This window comes from Leiobunum rupestre, chromosome 2, assembly GCF_980474605.1.
Source record: "Leiobunum rupestre chromosome 2, qqLeiRupe1.1.hap1, whole genome shotgun sequence".
Lineage (NCBI taxonomy): Eukaryota > Metazoa > Arthropoda > Arachnida > Opiliones > Sclerosomatidae > Leiobunum > Leiobunum rupestre.
Window position 1 is genome coordinate 44,294,112 of NC_143385.1, and position 18,226 is coordinate 44,312,337.

The 18,226-nt window shown below is 39.0% G+C and overlaps 2 protein-coding genes across 2 annotated transcripts; one reads left to right on the forward strand and one right to left on the reverse strand.

The window, feature by feature from the left end:
• Positions 1 to 6,766: 6,766 nt before the first annotated feature.
• On the forward strand, positions 6,767 to 9,511 carry LOC149957600 (uncharacterized). Its single transcript, XM_090167105.1, has one exon. The coding sequence runs from the start codon at positions 6,767 to 6,769 to the stop codon at positions 9,509 to 9,511; it is 2,745 nt and encodes a 914-aa protein (XP_090023231.1).
• A 3,565-nt stretch (positions 9,512 to 13,076) lies between these two features.
• LOC149957601 (2-Hydroxyacid oxidase 1-like) lies at positions 13,077 to 17,710 on the reverse strand. Its single transcript, XM_090164848.1, has 8 exons — positions 17,561 to 17,710; positions 16,976 to 17,178; positions 16,847 to 16,899; positions 16,163 to 16,338; positions 13,799 to 13,890; positions 13,404 to 13,562; positions 13,238 to 13,307; positions 13,077 to 13,170 (listed from the first exon to the last, which is right to left on the reverse strand). Exons 1-8 carry the CDS (start codon positions 17,631 to 17,633, stop codon positions 13,106 to 13,108), a joined length of 891 nt encoding a protein of 296 aa, XP_090020974.1. The 5' UTR covers positions 17,634 to 17,710; the 3' UTR covers positions 13,077 to 13,105.
• Between the last annotated feature and the right edge of the window lie 516 nt (positions 17,711 to 18,226).

The following is an 18,226-nucleotide window of genomic DNA, read 5'->3' on the forward strand; positions in this document are numbered from 1 at the left end:
ACTCGTCCAAGTCGGTTCGCTTAGAATCGCTTTCAGAACGATAAGGCGGGCAAGTAAAATAGCTCGTAATTTCCAAAATAATGGGAATAAAATTCTAAATAATGTCAAATAATATTACAGTATGTATAGTAAACATGATTAACTAATTGTTTTGGGATACATTTTAGTATTTTCAAAATTCTAGTCGTAATTTGAAATGGCGTTAAGCCTTGGCTATAAGCGAACCGGGGTGAAGCGATTTCAGTTGTGTGAGCCAAGCATTATCGTCGGCGGTCAAAACTGGCATTCAAACTGACCTAAACTGGGTTTTAGGCTCTAGTGTGAACGTGGCTAAGCTGTACCCTGGAGGCGAAACAGGTCCTCGAAGAGTGGGCTGCGATTGGTAGAGTATTTTACCCATGATGCTCGCGTTAATGTGTGCCTAGGACAAGGTTGGTAGAACATTTCTTTTGGCATAATTCCAAAGATGAACGTTTGCGTAAGTTGTGGATAAGCCAATGTTTTGGGAAAGAAAATGAAAATCTGAAGAATGCCAGGATTTGCTGGTCACATTTTACATCAGATGATTATGATAAAAAGTACAAGACCCAATTAATAAATACTAAAACGAGAAAGTATCTCAAGAATGGTGCAATACCGAGTCAAAATCTTTCAGAAGCAACGGGAAGATTAGAAGATAGTACAAACTGTTAATTCTAGTCAAATTATCAATATTTCAAGTGGGAGTCATGAACGCCAGTTCCTATATTAGCAACGTTGTAAATAGAGGAATTAGTTCCTATGGTGTTAATTTTGTAAATGATGTTGTAAATGAAATATTTGTCGAAGCGCATGCCACTGACATGTTACAAAAATCAATAAGAAGGGCATTGTGAAAAAACTTCAAAAAAATGGTAGATATTATATTTGGCGAATTTCCAAACTACCCAAGATAAATTATTCAATTGTTTGTTAGAACACGAACAGTTATTCGAATAAACTATCTCAACCAAATGCCCGATAACGCCAAAACTGATAATAATAAGCGCAAAGAGAAAAAAGTAAATACATAATCTAATTAAACTGTGATAATTTTGAATGTTGTAATTAAAAGTATCAAACTACACGCGATCTCAATTTAAGTACCTGATAATATTGTAAAATATTTCGAATGGAATATTTTCGGATGGTTTTTATCAAATAAATTTAAAATAAAATAAAATAAAGTATCTTAGTTTTTATGAAAGAAATCAAAATACCTATAAGTTTTTATAAAAAAAAAACCTAATTCAGTTTTTATAAATAAACTAAATTAGTATTTATAAAACAAACTAATTTAGTTTTTATAAATAAACCAATTAGTATTTATAAAACAACTAGAGCAAAAACACGAGAACCACCAATGGTCGAGAGAGTGAGGAGTAAAAACGCGAACAAGTAAAGAGACCAAGAAGTGGGGGAGAAAACTAAGCTTAGTTTTCTCCCCCACTTCTTGGTCTCTTTACTTGTTCGCGTTTTTACTCCTTTATAAAACAAACTAATTTAGTTTTATCAAAAAGATTTTCAAAAAATTAAAATACCTATAAGTTTGAATAAAATATTTTTTAAATAATGAAACTACCTATTTCATTAATTCTATTTTAAAACTATTATAAAAACGTGTAGTCGGTATTCTCTATAACGAAAGACAGCCAACCTTTACGCGCGCATCGGGCTCCTTTATCTGTGAAAATTATATTTGGCGGATCCAGAGAAGTCGCGTTTTCTTGAAAAGAACCACTGTAAAACGAAGAAAACTAACGCATTGACTTTCGGACGCCAAAGCGTTCACCTTGTAAAAAAATAAAGTTCCTTAAAAATAAAACTATATTTCTCGGTTTTAAATAGACTCTGTTTCACTAGTTATTTCACCAATTCGACCAAACGATAGTTTAGTGGATTGTTTCAGTCCGATTCGCTAAAATCAAACGCTCTCCTAAAATTAAAATTGTTACGGGAAGAAATAAACCGAAATTCTTCATGGTGCCGAAACCCATGAGCCCGAAACGGTAATTGTGTAGGGAGCTGTTGGCTCGATCTCGTGGCATGCAGGGCTTGCCACCACCCTCCTACGCATTGTAACCCGGCCACCTGAATTAAGGGCTTCAAAAGTCGCATGATGACTTAGGCCTAAGGTGGTGCCTTGGGTATTAGCCTAGCTGATTATTATTATTATTATAAGTTAGTGAAATACGTTAGTGACAGCAGATGTCTTCTTCGAGTTCCGAAGATGAACCTGCCGAAAAGGGAAACGACGAGGTTGCACCAGCGATCAAATATGCCAGGCAAGAGACTTCCGATAACTCCGACAATGTTATAAAACGCCGGCAACCAAGGTAAAGCTTCAAGGAAAATATTGAAAGATCCAGTAAAGATAGCCAAGGCTTTACGAGGAAGTGCACGATCAGCTGTGGCTAGATGATCTCTTAAATAACGAAGACGCAACACCAATAGAAGTGTTTGAGGATGAATTAATCCTTTTATTGGAAAAGGAAAAGGAATTGAAAACCTGCGACGAAACGTTGGAGCCGCTCATCGACGATGAAGATGAACTCGAAAAGGAAACCGACGACGCGATAATATACATGGAAAACATCCATGCAATGAAGCTGAAACTCAACAGGGTGCTCCGAAACAAAAGAGCAGCAGCGGCTAACGTCTGGCTTCCGCAAACTAACGGAGTCCAGACGTCCAAAAATAATGGTATCCCAATAAACAATGGGTTACCGCAGCCGCCTCAAAACAACGCTCTGGTCCCAATAAACGATGGGCCAGAGCCGCATCAAAACAACGCTCTGGTCCCAATAAACGATGGGCCAGAGCGGCTTCAAAACAACGCTCTGGTCCCAATAAACGATGGGCCAGAGCGGCTTCAAAACAACGCTCTGGTCCCAATAAAAGATGGGCCAGAGCCGCATCAAAACAACGCTCTGGTTCCAATAAACGATGGGCCAGAGCCGCATCAAAACAACGCTCTGGTCCCAATAAACGATGGGCCAGAGCGGCTTCAAAACAACGCTCTGGTCCCAATAAAAGATGGGCCAGAGCCGCATCAAAACAACGCTCTGGTCCCAATAAACGATGGGCCAGAGCGGCTTCAAAACAACGCTCTGGTCCCAATAAACGATGGGACAGAGCGGCTTCAAAACAACGCTCTGGTCCCAATAAAAGATGGGCCAGAGCCGCATCAAAACAACGCTCTGGTCCCAATAAACGATGGGCCAGAGCCGCATCAAAACAACGCTCTGGTCCCAATAAACGATGGGCCAGAGCCGCCTCAAAACAACGCTCTGGTCCCAATAAACGATGGGCCAGAGCGGCTTCAAAACAACGCTCTGGTCCCAATAAAAGATGGGCCAGAGCCGCATCAAAACAACGCTCTGGTCCCAATAAACGATGGGCCAGAGCCGCCTCAAAACAACGCTCTGGTCCCAATAAACGATGGGCCAGAGCGGCTTCAAAACAACGCTCTGGTCCCAATAAAAGATGGGCCAGAGCCGCATCAAAACAACGCTCTGGTCCCAATAAACGATGGGCCAGAGCCGCCTCAAAACAACGCTCTGGTCCCAATAAACGATGGGCCAGAGCGGCTTCAAAACAACGCTCTGGTCCCAATAAACGATGGGCCAGAGCCGCATCAAAACAACGCTCTGGTCCCAATAAACGATGGGCCAGAGCCGCCTCAAAACAACGCTCTGGTCCCAGTAAACAATGGGCCAGAGCCGCATCAAAACAACGCTCTGGTCCCAATAAACAATGGGCCAGAGCCGACTCAGAATAATTATCTGGTCCCAATAAACAATGGGTTACCAGAGTCACCACGAAACCACACTCTGATCCCAATAAACAATGGGTTATCAGAGCCGCCAAATGCGGAACGCTCGTCAAGTTACCTATCCCTCCTGCCGTCAAACAGAGGACTATTCTCGCAAGAAAAAGGAGACCCCGTCCGGGCAAGCAGCGAGGGATCTCAATCTACCTTGAACATTTTCGTACCTCCCGGTGGATCTACATCCTACGAGGGAACGCAAAACGCGTCCGCCGCTAAAAGACAAAACTTTATATCTATGAACAACCCAACTAATTATCAGCAGAACACTTCCACAAACTACGCGCCGAACATTCCGTTTCCGGAAGTTAGGCTTCCGCCACTAATCATCTCGAAATACAACGGAGAATATACAAAATGGAATAACTTCTGAAGCCGATTCAGCGCTACCATCGGAAATCATCCAAGGTTAAGTAAAATAGAAAAATTTATCTACCTGACTTCTTATTTAGAAGGGGAAGCTCTTAGAGCAGTTGATGGTTTAATTGAGAATGAAGCTTCATATGATGAAGCCGTTCAGATTTTAAAAGAAACGTTCGATAAAAATCAGATAGCTATCCATACCCACATGGATAAGTTAAAACAAATTCAGCCAGTTAACGATTCAAATGATATTAAAGGGTTACGCCGCCTGCTAAGCACTTGTCAAACCAATTTAAGAAGCTTAAAGGTTTTGGGTTTTAAGATCGCCGATAGAGCGACGTTTCTCGTTCCTGAATTATTAAAATGTTTGCCCATAGAAATCAGAACGGCTTACTGTTTACAAAGAAAACCCGTTAATCCAGGTGAACAGTGGGACGCGCATGGACTAATTAACACACATGTTATTCCTATAGGGAGCTCCGAAAGACCCTTGTTAAATGCTCTTCCTCTTTTTATCCCCCCCGACAGAATTTTACTCGGGTCAAAACGTCGCAAAAAGGAAACGGCTACCGCCATCTAGTATATAGTTTTCAATATCAAAGAATTTTGAAAAAAATAGCAAACGGTTCTATCTCTGTTTTTACAACGGTCTTTTTTGCCGCAACAATACGTTTTATGATAGTTTTTTAGCATTAGATTATATTTTTATTGGAAAAAATGAAAAACTCTGTGTATGTAAATCGTGTAAAAGTGATTCAAGATACAGCATATGAGTGGAGTATGTTTTATACCATTCCCTAAACCCTAAATCATCATCATCTGCAAAATAAAACCAATATTACAATAAAGAAATTCGGAAATTGATAGCGATAAAAAGGCTGTTTATTAAGCCTTGTTAAAGACTTACCAGAAATAAAATTGACATCCAATTATCTTTTTCCCTTTTTTTAGGTGGATAAATGAACATCGTTTCATAAGTTAATGAAGAAAAATTCATTTTATATTGAGTTCAAATTAAGAAGGGCAATTCAAGCTAATTTATATCCGTAAAACGAAACCGTACGCGCCACAACATGGTAGCCACATTGACTAGGTTTATGACTTGTTCATCCCCCCCTTTTTTCCTCCTTCCTGTTTGACCCTAGTTTTCCGTTAGTTCTTAACTATACCGCCAGAGCGCACATTTAACAATCGCCAGAAGCAAATATTCGGGAACGGGGTGTCCCTGTGTTAATTAGTCCATGGGACGCGGATGAGCTAATAAACTTTTTGCGAGGTCAAATTGAGAGTAGAGAGATGGCAGTGATGTTGGGGGTAAGAGGTCAAGGGTGGACAATCAAAACCGAAAGAGAAACGCAACGCCATTCGCGATGGCACTCGCTACCCACGTAAAAAGGTATAAGGCGGATAACCGCGGGTATGATATGAACAAAAATCGGAAAAAAGGCGCAACCCGCAATGCGACGAGCGAAAATCAGTATTGCATATTTTGCAAAAGTGAGACCCACAAAAGTATAAACTGTACAAACCACACCTTGGAACCAAAAGGTCAATGGTTAGAGAAAGCAATAGGTGTTATAATTGTTTGCGCTTTGGCCACGTGGGTAGAGCATGTCGGTCAAAGTTTACGGCGTGCAAAAAATGTCGACAAAAACATAATTACGCCGTTTGTCACGAAAATCCAGTGAATGCTAAAAAGGGGACCGGTGGCCATAGCGAAACGAATGTAGCGTCTATAGCGACAACAATAGGCGGGGAAAGCGCGAGAGATGCTGAAGCGGTAGTTTATCTTCAAACGGCATTGGCGGTGGCAAAAAACCCCTTCAAACTAGAGAATAATGACGTGGTGAGGTGTCTTCTCGATGGGGGGAGTCAGGGGACATTCGTAAAAGAGAGTGTTTCCAAAAGGTTGAACCTTCCAGTCTTAGGAAAAAGAGAATTATATGTATACGCCTTTGGTAATAAAGTCCCAGAAAAACGCACTTGCAAAATCGTAAAATTAAGGTTAGAGAATCGAGAAAACCCCGGCGTGAGTGTGGAGATTAGGGCAGTTGAGGTTCCCTTTATTTGCCACGCAATAGAAAGAATGGATTGCGCGGAAGTAAAAAGGTTGATGAAGTCAAAAGGGCTGCAAATAGCGGATGGGAAAGGGAACTCCGGTGACGTTTTAGACATACTAGTGGGGAGCGATTTTTATTGGAAATTAGCGTCCGGTCAGATCGAGAGGCTAGGAGAAAATATGGTAGCCGTCGAAACAAAATTAGGATGGACACTACAGGGGGTAGTAGGAAATCAACTATATGACAATAATGTCACGTCAGTATCCTCAATGTTAGTTTCGTTAGGACTCAAAATGGTAAACGATACGCTGAAGTCGTTTTGGGATCTAGAAAGCCTTGGTATTAATAGCCAGGAGTTGAATGAAAGACCCGGTGACTCAATAGTCAATACCTTTTATAAAAATTCAAAATTCGAGGCAGGCAGATATACTGTAAACTTCCCGTGGCGTGTGGATAGGAAACCCCTTCCAGATAACTTCTCCGTCACAAAAAAAGGATGCAGGGGTTAGTCAGAAAGTTTCTAAGGGACCCGGCTTACTATAAAGAGTATAAAAGGGTGGTTGAAGACCATTTAGAAACGGGTATCGCTGAAATAGTGCCAACAAAAGAAAAAGAAACTAACCACCCAGGCACATTCTACTTTCCCCACCAAGGGGTTGTGCGCGAAAACGCAGCCACAACAAAACTACGTGTAGTATTCGACGCGTCTTCGCACGCAACGGGATGCCCCTCACTGAATGATTGCATCGCGCCCGGACCCAATTTAAACCCTGAGCTACTTTCGTTAATTTTAAAATTTAGAACGAATAAAATAGCAGTGGTGGCCGACATTGAAAAGGCTTTCTTGCAAGTCCGTTTGAGCCCTTCAGATAAAGACGCGGTCAGGTTTCTATGGGTACGGGAAGAAAACAAAAAATTAGATCTAAACAACTTTTTAGTTTTACGGATGGCTAGGGTACCCTTTGGAATCTCAGCCTCACCTTTTCTACTGGCCTGTACGATTGAATTTCACCTGCATGAAACCAAAGATGTAGACCCAAGAGTTAAAGAAAAGCTTGAAAACGAATTATACGTTGACGATTTTTTGAGTGGGGGAAAATCTACCATCGAAGCCTACGAAATATCAGTAGGCGCGGCTACAACTCTAAACAAAGCCGGAATGCGGCTACGAAAATGGGAAACAAATTCCCCAGAATTAAGAGTACTTTGGGACAATCATTCCCTGCCCGGAGAAACCGAAATGTTTGATAAAAAGGGCGAAAGGGGCGCGACTAAAATATTGGGGTTAATATGGGACCCGGAAAGCGATACGTTTTCGTTTGATTTCTCAAAATTATCCGAATCAGCCCTAAACCTAAAGAAAACGAAACGCAATGTATTAGGGATTGTGTCGCAGATTTTCGATCCAATGGGTATTTTAGGCGCATTTACAATTCGGGGAAAGATGTTATTTCAAAGCTTTTGGAATTCTAATCCAAACATGGAATGGGATACGGAGCTTCCAATGGAAATAGGAAATCAATTCGAAAAATGGCTTTCCGAGTTGACAGACATAAACAACGTCAGGGTAAACCGTTATTATTTTTCTAAAACGCGAGAAACTGCGGAGAAATACGAGTTACACTGCTTTTGCGACGCTTCATTAAAGGCATACGCGACGACGGTTTATATAAGATATGAGACAGAAACGAGCGAGTTTGGGGTCGAATTAATAGCCTCGAAATCAAGAGTTACTCCTTTAAAACAATTGAAGTCAGGATTGACACTTCCAAAATTGGAACTAATGGGTTGTTTGTTAGGCGCTAGGTTGACGAATTATGTAAAAAACGCTTTTCAGCGGGATATAACTGAAACCTATTATTGGACGGACTCCACTATCGCGCTTCATTGGATTTCGGGCAGCAAAAAAGATTGGAAACCTTTCGTCTCCAATCGAGTGATAGAAATTCAAACTCTGTCGAAAAGTGTACAGTGGGGCCACTGTCCAGGGGTTAAAAATCCCGCCGACCTAGCTACGCGGGGAGTCAAGGGTAAGGATCTAGCCACGTCGGTCACTTGGTGGACGGGACCGGCATTTTTAAAAGAAGCGAGTGAGAAATGGCCCAGGGAAAGGCCTCCGGCGGATACAAATATAGTTGAAGCGGAAAGAAAAAAATTCGCGCTAGCTGTAAACGTCACTAAACCAACGGGGGTGCAGTACGTAGTAAAATTAGGAAGACATTGTTCGTTAAACAAAAACTTGAGAATAACCGCCTACTTATTTAGGTTCGCTCACAATTCAAAACCAAAAACCCAAGAAAATAAAATACTAGGGCCTATAATTTCGAACGAAATGCAGCGGTCGGAGTTACTTTGGGTAAGAGACTTACAAAAACAAGAGTTTGGGAAAGAATTAGTATCGTTACAAATTAACAAAACAGTACACGCAAAATCACAAATCGCGACATTAAAACCGATGCTAAGTAAGAATGGACTAATTTGCATAGGCGGGCGGTTAGGCGAATCAAATTCTTTATCCTATGCCGAGAAGCACCCAATTATATTAAGTAAAAATATACTCTTTACCAAGCAATTAATGATAAGAAGCCATAACCAAGTGCTTCATGGGGGAATAAATGATACAATTACGCAAATTAGAGAACAATATTGGATCCCAGCGGGTCGCCAACTTGCTAGAACAATCGCCAAAGGTTGCCTAAAATGCAAAAGATTAACCGCTAAACTGGGCGATAGAGAAACTGCTCCCCTGCCCAGGGATAGAATCGAGGAGACTCCACCTTTTTCGATAGTAGGTTTTGATTTCGGTGGCCCTATAATGATTAAAGTTGGGGACAAAATGGAAAAATCGTACATATGTCTCGCAACTTGCGCCGTGACTCGCGCTGTTCACCTCGAGCTAGTCCCAAATCTCTCTACTGCGGAGTTCATATTGGCGTTTAGGCGCGTGATTGCTCAAAGGGGGGTTCCGGTTACTGTGTACTCGGACAACGCGGCCACGTTTAAAAAGGCAAACACCGATCTGAAAATAATATGGGAAAGTATCAACAATGCGGAAATTAGGGAATATTTTGGCTCCCGGGGAATAACTTGGAAGTTTATAATTGAAAGAAGTGCTTGGCATGGTGGATTCTGGGAACGATTAATTCGTTCCGTTAAAACGTCATTAAAAAAATATTGGGGCGTGCCTCATTGTCGTATTCCGAAATGGAAACTGTTCTCAAAGAAACTGAGGGACTCATAAATTCGAGACCAATAACCTTTATTTACAATGATTCAAACGAACCCGTACCCTTGACACCATCGCATTTCTTGATTGGACGAAGAGTTACTTCTTTGCCCCCTTTAGCTTATAAAAACGAAAAACTGCCCAAATCTCAAAGGGAGTATAAACAACGAATACGATACAGAGAAACAATAATGAATAACTTATGGAAACGATGGCGTCGGGAGTAAGTAAGAGAACTGAGGTCAGCCCACCACTCGGCATCCCCAAAAAACGATATGTCCTTCAAGGTAGGAGATGTGGTACTTATTCATGAGGATAAAATTCCTCGACACATGTGGAAACTCGGCCTTGTCGGGACAAAAAAAACAGGGCATGTATTTTAAAAACACCAAATGGAAATCACATAAAAAGATCTGTGCAACATCTGTGTAACTTGGAAATAGCAAAATAAAAAAAATAAATAAATAAATAAAAAAAAATTGTACGGTGAAAATCGTACTGACTACAAATTGTCTTTTGGTAATACTCCTTCTTATACTTATATATGAAAATCATATTACCAGAGGGGAGTGTTAAGAAACTGTTAAAACTATGTGGAATGTTAAAAATAAGAATTAAATGTTTTAAAACTAAATGTTAAAAGGATAAAAAATAAAAGATTTCTTAAAAAGTATTTTGTAATTTAAACTTGTTTTTCTGTCGTTAATGATGTATTCGTACACGTTGTCGAGTTTCGACAAGCCTTTGTAATGGCTGCCAGATGAGACCGGGGACCCCCACATTGTTCGCGGACGCTCCTTTTCTAGAAGGCCCAAGACACGTGTTAAGTGTTATCTCTTGGGGGGAGCGGAAAGCGAACGAGTGGGGTTTAAACGGTATCTTCTGGCATTCAATGGAAAAGAACCACTGTAAAACGAAGAAAACTAACGCATTGACTTTCGGACGCCAAAGCGTTCACCTTGTAAAAAAATAAAGGTCCTCAAAAATAAAACTATATTTCTCGGTTTTAAATAGACTTTGTTTCACTAGTTATTTCACCAATTCGATCAAACGATAGTTTAGTGGATTGTTTCAGTCCGATTCGCTAAAATCAAACGCTCTCCTAAAATTAAAATTGTTACGGGAAGAAATAAACCGAAATTCTTCAAGTACTGCGTAAATTTTGTAATTACTTTAAATCATTTTAGGGTTTAGCTTTTTTGGCCCTTTTACATTATGGATTTTTCTACCTTTTTACATGTTTTTATAATGACTTGTATAACTTCCAGCGTCATTTACACCTTATGCGACACTGCTGGTGGAATAGACGAGTAAAGAAATTGTTGGCCAGTTTTTCTTCAATTTTCACGTGTAAGGTATTTTGAAAAAAGGGGAAGAAAAAGGGGGTTGTCCATCCCAGTTACGTAATATTTATGATGGTAGCGACATCTTACGGCTGATTTTTACAACTATCAACCTTTTTTTATTGGTCTATGAACGTTAGCTGCTTATGTTGTCATTTTTTGTTTACAATATACATAGAAGATCTCTTTTCGTTTTACTATTATTAAATATAATTAGTTTAAATTAATTTTGATAAATGAGTGTCCAGGGTGGTTCAAAGTGTTGCGTTTAAGGTTGTAGAACCTTTCCTTTTGGTTAACTTAAATCTTCATTTAAAATTACTTTCAAAACAGACTCGCATTGAAAGATGTATTAAGCCTTGTCCGAAAAACATTTTTAAAGTTAGATTTGAATATTATCATACCTTTTTTTCTAGTTGTAAATATTTAGTGTGTTTGATTCTGTACCACTGTCATTTTTAGCACCCAATAGTGCCCAAAATTATACAGGAATTATACGAAAAACATTTTAGGTTAAATATAGTGCCATAAGCAAAGGTCTAGGCCAAATTTTTGACGATCACATAACTGTTATTAAGAGGTAGTCATTCAAAATCTGCACCTCCTAGTGGTTATGTTATCAACTAGGTATTCCCCAAATTAATTGCGTTGCATGATGAATGCCCAGAAGGCGTGCGTGAACGTTTTTAAACTTAGAATCACGCGGGAGAAATCTCCGCCTCGAGCCCTTTGCACTGTAGCCAAGGCTTATTCACAATTTTATCACTTTAAAGCTTAAAATTAACACTTATCGTTACAAAATGATTCATCAGAACTTAAACTCGCTTTTAGAAATAAAAGATTTGGTTTCTGAAGGTATTTATTTTTCAAACGCGAGATATATTTTATTTTCTTATCTCCAGGACAACGCCGTTAACATGGGCCCCTATGGTAGAACTTTGCTTATGGGGACCTTATGATAGGCTTATGATAGTACTAAATGGCCAATTTAGAAATATAAATTTTTATAACACTGTACGACAGGTCAGATAATAAACTTTAAAGTGGTGGTTCCAAAGAAGACATTTTGGAAGTTTTTCTCAATAACACCTAAAAAGCCGTACCTTTCGTAAGCAGTAGTCAGGGACTTCATTTGGGTGGGGAAATCCCCTCCCCTTAATTTTTATTATCTAAAAATGTTCACGTATTTTTTAATACCAACTCCGATCATTCGTTGGAAGTAGAAGGAATATCTTTGGAAAATGTTTTCTTCTGTCTAATATCCGGCAAATCACTAGCAATTATGCAATAACTATTTCAATTAAAAATTCAAAAAGTATTAAATTTGAGGCGTTTTTGCCCTTTAAAAAAACTGATTTAAGGAGCTCAAGTGCTGCCCCCTCCTGAAAAATCTTGAAATGCCGTTCGTGGCAGTAGCGGGAAATATTTTTTTAATTTTATCATCTGATGAGGAACTTTGTCGATTTTTAGTATAAATACACGTCAAATATCCTTACGTAAAGCATTGAAAAGTCAACCAATGGAATCTAATACACTAGGTGGACTCACTGCCGAAAATGACATCTATCGTACCATCCACGATAGAATCCACACTAGAATCGCTGCTGTGGCATTAGAGAAAAATTACCAAGAAAATATAATATTTTTGAAACTAAAATTATATGATTTTATAGGACAATTTCAAAATTATAGAATCGCGGAGAACCTTGCAATCAATTGAAAGCAATATATATTTGGTTTATTACCAAAATGACTCAAAAAATATATTTTAATGTAAACCATCCATTTCTCAGTATCAATTCCTTGCTACCCTAGTATATACCTGGTATATGATGACAGTAAGGAGGTACGAGCAATTTTGGAGAACCACCACCTACAATAACTGCGAATTGTGATGGTAGCAGTTTGTGATGGTAGCAGTGGCGTGGCTAAGGTATCCACCCCCCCCCCCCCCCCCACCACCACCACCTATAATCAGTAGCGTTTATAAGGGGCAAGTGGAGACCCCCTCCATATATTCGTTCTTCGACGTATACTAATCATTAGAGTTATTAAATTTAGGGGGCCCTATTTATGCCACTGGATGGTAGATGGCACTGTATCCTTTTTGGAGTGAACCAATGTCAATGTTAATGGTAGTGAGGCTTTTTCACAAGTAGGCAATTAAAGTAGATGGCATTTTATTTCCCGAATTTAACGGATTTAGTTATTGAAAAGTAAAATTTGAAAAAAGGCTGGAAGACGTTGACTTTCTATCATTACACATCTATAAACGACAAGTACAAGTTCTTTCAACCAGGGACGGAGTGACGTCGCCGAGACACGAGCATCCTGGAAGACAAAATGCTCATAAGCCTGGAATGCTTCAAAAGATGCATTGGAAATAACGACAACTCACCGCTTAAGGTCATTGCAATGTCAAGCTCTTGACGCAAAATCTCCAGAACTTGGCGCACCCCTTTTTCACCCTGGTTTAAGAGAGCCAAATTGGAACCATAGAGATCTCTGATTTCTATGATTGGAATGAAAACACGATTAACCATGAATGGCAAAGTATCTCTTACGCTGTGAGCGAGGCCCCAGATGGCTGGTCGCCCGACAAAGACACATCTCGCTCCCAGGGCCAGGGCCTTCAGCACGTCGCTTCCCCTTCGAACGCCACCGTCAAGATACACTTCCAATCGACCTTTGACTGCCTCTACTATTTCGGGCAAGACGTCAATCTGCCGTGAAAACAATCAACAAGAATAGTCAACAATATGAAAATCGAATAAACCATCAATAGAACACCGAAACTCGACGTATTAACAATTAAGATAAGTGGTTAAATAAATCAGGCCGGGTATGTGACGTAATATTTAGTCACGTATTTACAAACCCAACCTCCGCCTTTACTGCGTTTTGCCATTTGTCAAAGACTCCTCATTTAAGTTATTTGGTGTGTATGATGGGTAGTTACCGTGGCGGGGTCGTCGTCCAGTTGCCGGGCTCCATGATTGGACACGACGATGGCCGAAGCTCCACTTTCAACGGCCAAAATGGCGTCTTCGGCTGCAGAAACAAATCACTTGTTAATTTTCTCATGCGGGCTTCATCCCAACTACAATGTTGATGTCGTTTTAATTATAAAATAAAAACGCTGCGGATAGTTGAGGTTTCACTAGAAAAGTTGGGTTCCTATTGAAAATTTAACTACTAAAGTTGGATTAGTATTGAAAATTCCACTACTAAAGTTGGCTAATTATTACAATTTCACAAGTATTGATGGGTAATATTGAAATTTCCCTAGTAAAAAATGGTTAGTATTGAAATTTCACTAGGAAAGTTGGGGTAGTAGATATTTTTTACTAGGAGAGTTGTGGTAGTAGAGAGTTGGGTAGTAGAGTTTTTTCACTAGGATAGTTGGTGTAGTCATCGACAAATAAGATAGGGACTCATAAGGCAAGCATAGAAATGTTTGCCCTTTTCTGTTTAACCTAACTAACGACGCGCGCTCTAGCGCGGCTCTCTGGAGTAAGAAATTTAGGACAAAATGGCAACGTCCAAACGAGTCAACGAGAAGTCGCTAATAAAAGGTAAAAAAAAATGTTTTTCGAGTAATTTTGATACAGGATTAATTAAATTTGTGTTAGTAATAATAAATTTGGAATAGTTAGAAAATGAAATTAATCTTTCTAGCCTTGTGTTTATAATATTTTTTTGATAATTGCTTATGACTTCTAGGCCTTGGCTAATATGTTTTTTTTTTCAGATATTCTTAACAACGATTTTGAAAACCTAATATGTGAAATATTATAAACAGACTGATTAATTACCTTTCCAATTAATGGAACTGGATGTGGATTTAAAATAGTTGGTCCAGATTGTCCTATGAAATGTAGTGAGCAGACATATTTGGCACTCTTCTTGTAGTCGAATTTATCAATATAGGCCAAGTCCAAAGTCCCAACCTATAGTATTTAATTCCCTCAACTTCGCGCCTTGAATCATTCTTGCAGTCGCCATAAAAACACTTCTTTACCGTCATTATACGTAAAAAAATTAAATTTTTCGTAAATAATCATATTATAATATTTTCCAGTCGTTTAGCGTGACCGTTCTTGGGAAATTTCCCTTCCGGGAGTTTGGCTTACCTTATGAGTCCCTATGTTATTTGTCGATGGTGTAGTAGAGAGTTTTCACTAGGAGAGTTGGGGTAGTAGAGTGTTTTCACTAGAAGAGTTGGGGTAGTAGAGTGTTTTCACAAGGAGAGTTGGGGTAGTAGAGTTTTTTCACTAGGATAGTCGGTGTAGTAGAGAGTTTTCACCAGGAGAGTTGGGGTAGTAGAGTGTTTTCACTAGGATAGTTGGTGTAGTAGAGAGTTTTCACTAGGATAGTTGGTGTAGTAGAGAGTTTTCACTAGGATAGTTGGTATAGTAGAGAGTTTTCACTAGGATAGTTCTGCCGTGCAAAGCACAAAAGCATTAACGACCAAAACCAAAATATGGAGAAAACCCGCGAAATTCAAACTTTCTTTGCCTTAAGATACCCCAACTTACTTGTTTCAAGTTTATATAGAAAAATTGGATTTTTCAACTCAAATTTCTGGTACTAAACAATTTACAGGCCTAACGATATTTCAGAAATATCATTAAAAACATGTCTTAAAACGCGAAAAAAATGCGTTTTGATTTGACTTTTAAAGAAAATAAACACATTAATGCGTTTTTGGTTTGAAAATAATGCAAAAAACTAAAAAAATGCGTTTTGAAACAAGTCATTTCTCTAAGAACAAAAATTTTAAATTCTAAAATTAGTTCAAAATTGAATTTAACGTATAAAATAAGGAGAAATAAAACCAAAATCTGTAAATCGAAAATTTGGTCGTTAATGCTTTTGTTCTTTGCACGACAGAGTTGGTGTAGTAGAGAGTTTTCACTAGGATAGTTGGTGTAGTAGAGTTTTCACTAGGATAGTTGGTGTAGTAGAGAGTTTTCACTAGGAGAGTTGGGGTAGTAGTGTTTTCACTAGGAGAGTTGGGGTAGTAGAGTGTTTTCACTAGGAGAGTTGGAATAGAAGAGAGTTTTCACTCGGAAAGTATATAGTAATTGAGTATCACTAAGAAAGTTTAGGTAATTGAGTATCACTAAGAAATTTTAGGTAATTGAGTATCACTAAGAAAGTTTAGGTAATTGAGTATCACTAAGAAAGTTTAGGTAATTGAGTTTCACTAGTAAAGTTGGAGTTTGTAGAGCTTTTAATTCTGAAGTTGCGCTAAAAGAGTTTCAATACTAAAGTCTAAGATTTGGGTAGTAGTAAAGTTGGAGTACTGGAGTAGACATACCGGTTAGGATCCCTTTGAGGACGATGGGCATATTGGTAATGGATTTGAGCCATTGAATGTCTTTCCACGAAAGGGAAGCGTCCATCATCTTGTCGGTGAATTTCACTAGTCCCGAATCTGTTCCCTCGCTCGACACCTCTGCAATTTTCTCTTCCATCTCCTTAAAATTTCCCAACCTTCCAAAAGAGTAAAGGATTATTCACACTAGCCATCATTTTTGCTCAACTTCTGTTCGTAAGCAATTTTTCACAAAACACGTGGCATTGTCATGAAACGTAACGTTGCCAAGATTTCGCACTTTAACGGATATTTCTTAATCGAACTACACTTCTACTATAAAATACGTCAATTTACAATAATGAAAGACACAATATTAATATTTTCATTTCATTTGGTTCCATCAAAAAGATTTGTACGATTTAAATAGATTTAAATATTTGGAACTAAGTCTCGATCAGAAAAAGCTGTTCTTCCAAAACATGTCCAACAAGAGCGTTTGAGCGACCAACACGACGCGAAACATTTTTATCCAGTCACTCGTGTTAACCAAAAATGTTTTGCAAAAACTTTGACTCGTGTGAAAAAGCTTTTACAGAACCAATGTTGGTCGTTATATTGGATTAAATTGGATAAAAGGTAGTCGATGTTTCCGGATACCGATAAAAAATTTAAAATGGAGATTACCTTATATGTGGTGGTAACGAAAACGTGTTTCTCACATCGGCTAATCTAGTTCCCTAAAACAATGATCGCAACGGTAAAATAAAATTGTGTATTTGCCTTGCTGATCCTGCACAACTGCACGATTCTTACCAGAATTGGAAGATCTATGGTAACGACTAGTGCCTTGTATCCTGCCTTCTCGGCCCTTTGTACTAGATGTCGTGAGATTTCACGGTCCTTGTAAACGTACAGTTGGAACCATTTGGGACTGGTAGGGTCTACGGCTGCAACTTCTTCCAGGGATACCGTGGAAGACGTACATAAGCCCATCAGAGTCTTTGCCGCTGAGCACGCTAGAATTACAATTTGCCAAATGAACGTGTTTTAGGCCAATCTTTTATTCAAGTATCAATCAAAACTGAATCAGGGGTAGTGCTTCCAACGCCTCCCCCCCCCTATGTATCCGCCACTGAAGGAGTCACGCTTCACAGACAATCAACTATTTTGTTAATTATGTTACTATTTACTAATCCCTAATTTACTAACGCTTCGTGTTAAAGGGCCCCGAATCCTTCAAATTACACTTTTTTCAGAGCTAATCCTTGTAAATAGGGCAGGAAAAATGCCAAATTATGATTGGTTGAGGTACGGAAGGCGAGGAGCTATCTGAATTTCGGGTAGAGTTTTTTAAATTATTCTGTGGTCTTTTAATTGCTCTGAAAAGTCATCAAATACCTCTGGCAGTGGCTAGTTCTCCGTCCGGGTGGGCCAATTTCTGCAAGGCCGCGGGGGACACAGCTACGGGCATGGAAATCCGTTGTCCCAAGACGGTAGTGGACAGATCTCGAACGGAGACATCTCTCAAGAAACGGGGCCGAAAGCGGACACTGGAATTTAAATAGAACTAATTTAAGCAAGGAAATACTTCGAACCAACAAAGTTTTCATTTCCACGTAGTTCTACCAAATATTAATTTTTTTATTAATATGTCGCCATCTATTGGATGAAATCGAAAGTTTTAATAATCTTTTTCTTGAGAGAACCTAAATGGTGAAGTATTAATAATGTTAACTTTCTCATAAGTCCCAATCAGGCGCGATTCTAGGGGGTGGCCCAATGGGCCCGTCCATACCCAAAAATGTATGATTTATATAACCTTCCATACGATTTCCTCCCCCACCCCCTATTATTTGCTGAAGTATGAGCCCACCATCGATGGGCCCACCTAAGAATCAACTTTTAAAACCGAGCCTGGTCCTTATTTTTGTATTTTCTAACAACTTTTAAATATACTTTTGGAAAATGTTGTTAATTCCGAAATACGTCCTTTTAATAATACTATTTAGCTAATAATACGAAGAAAATTTTACTTAATATTAATATTATAAAATTTATCGTATT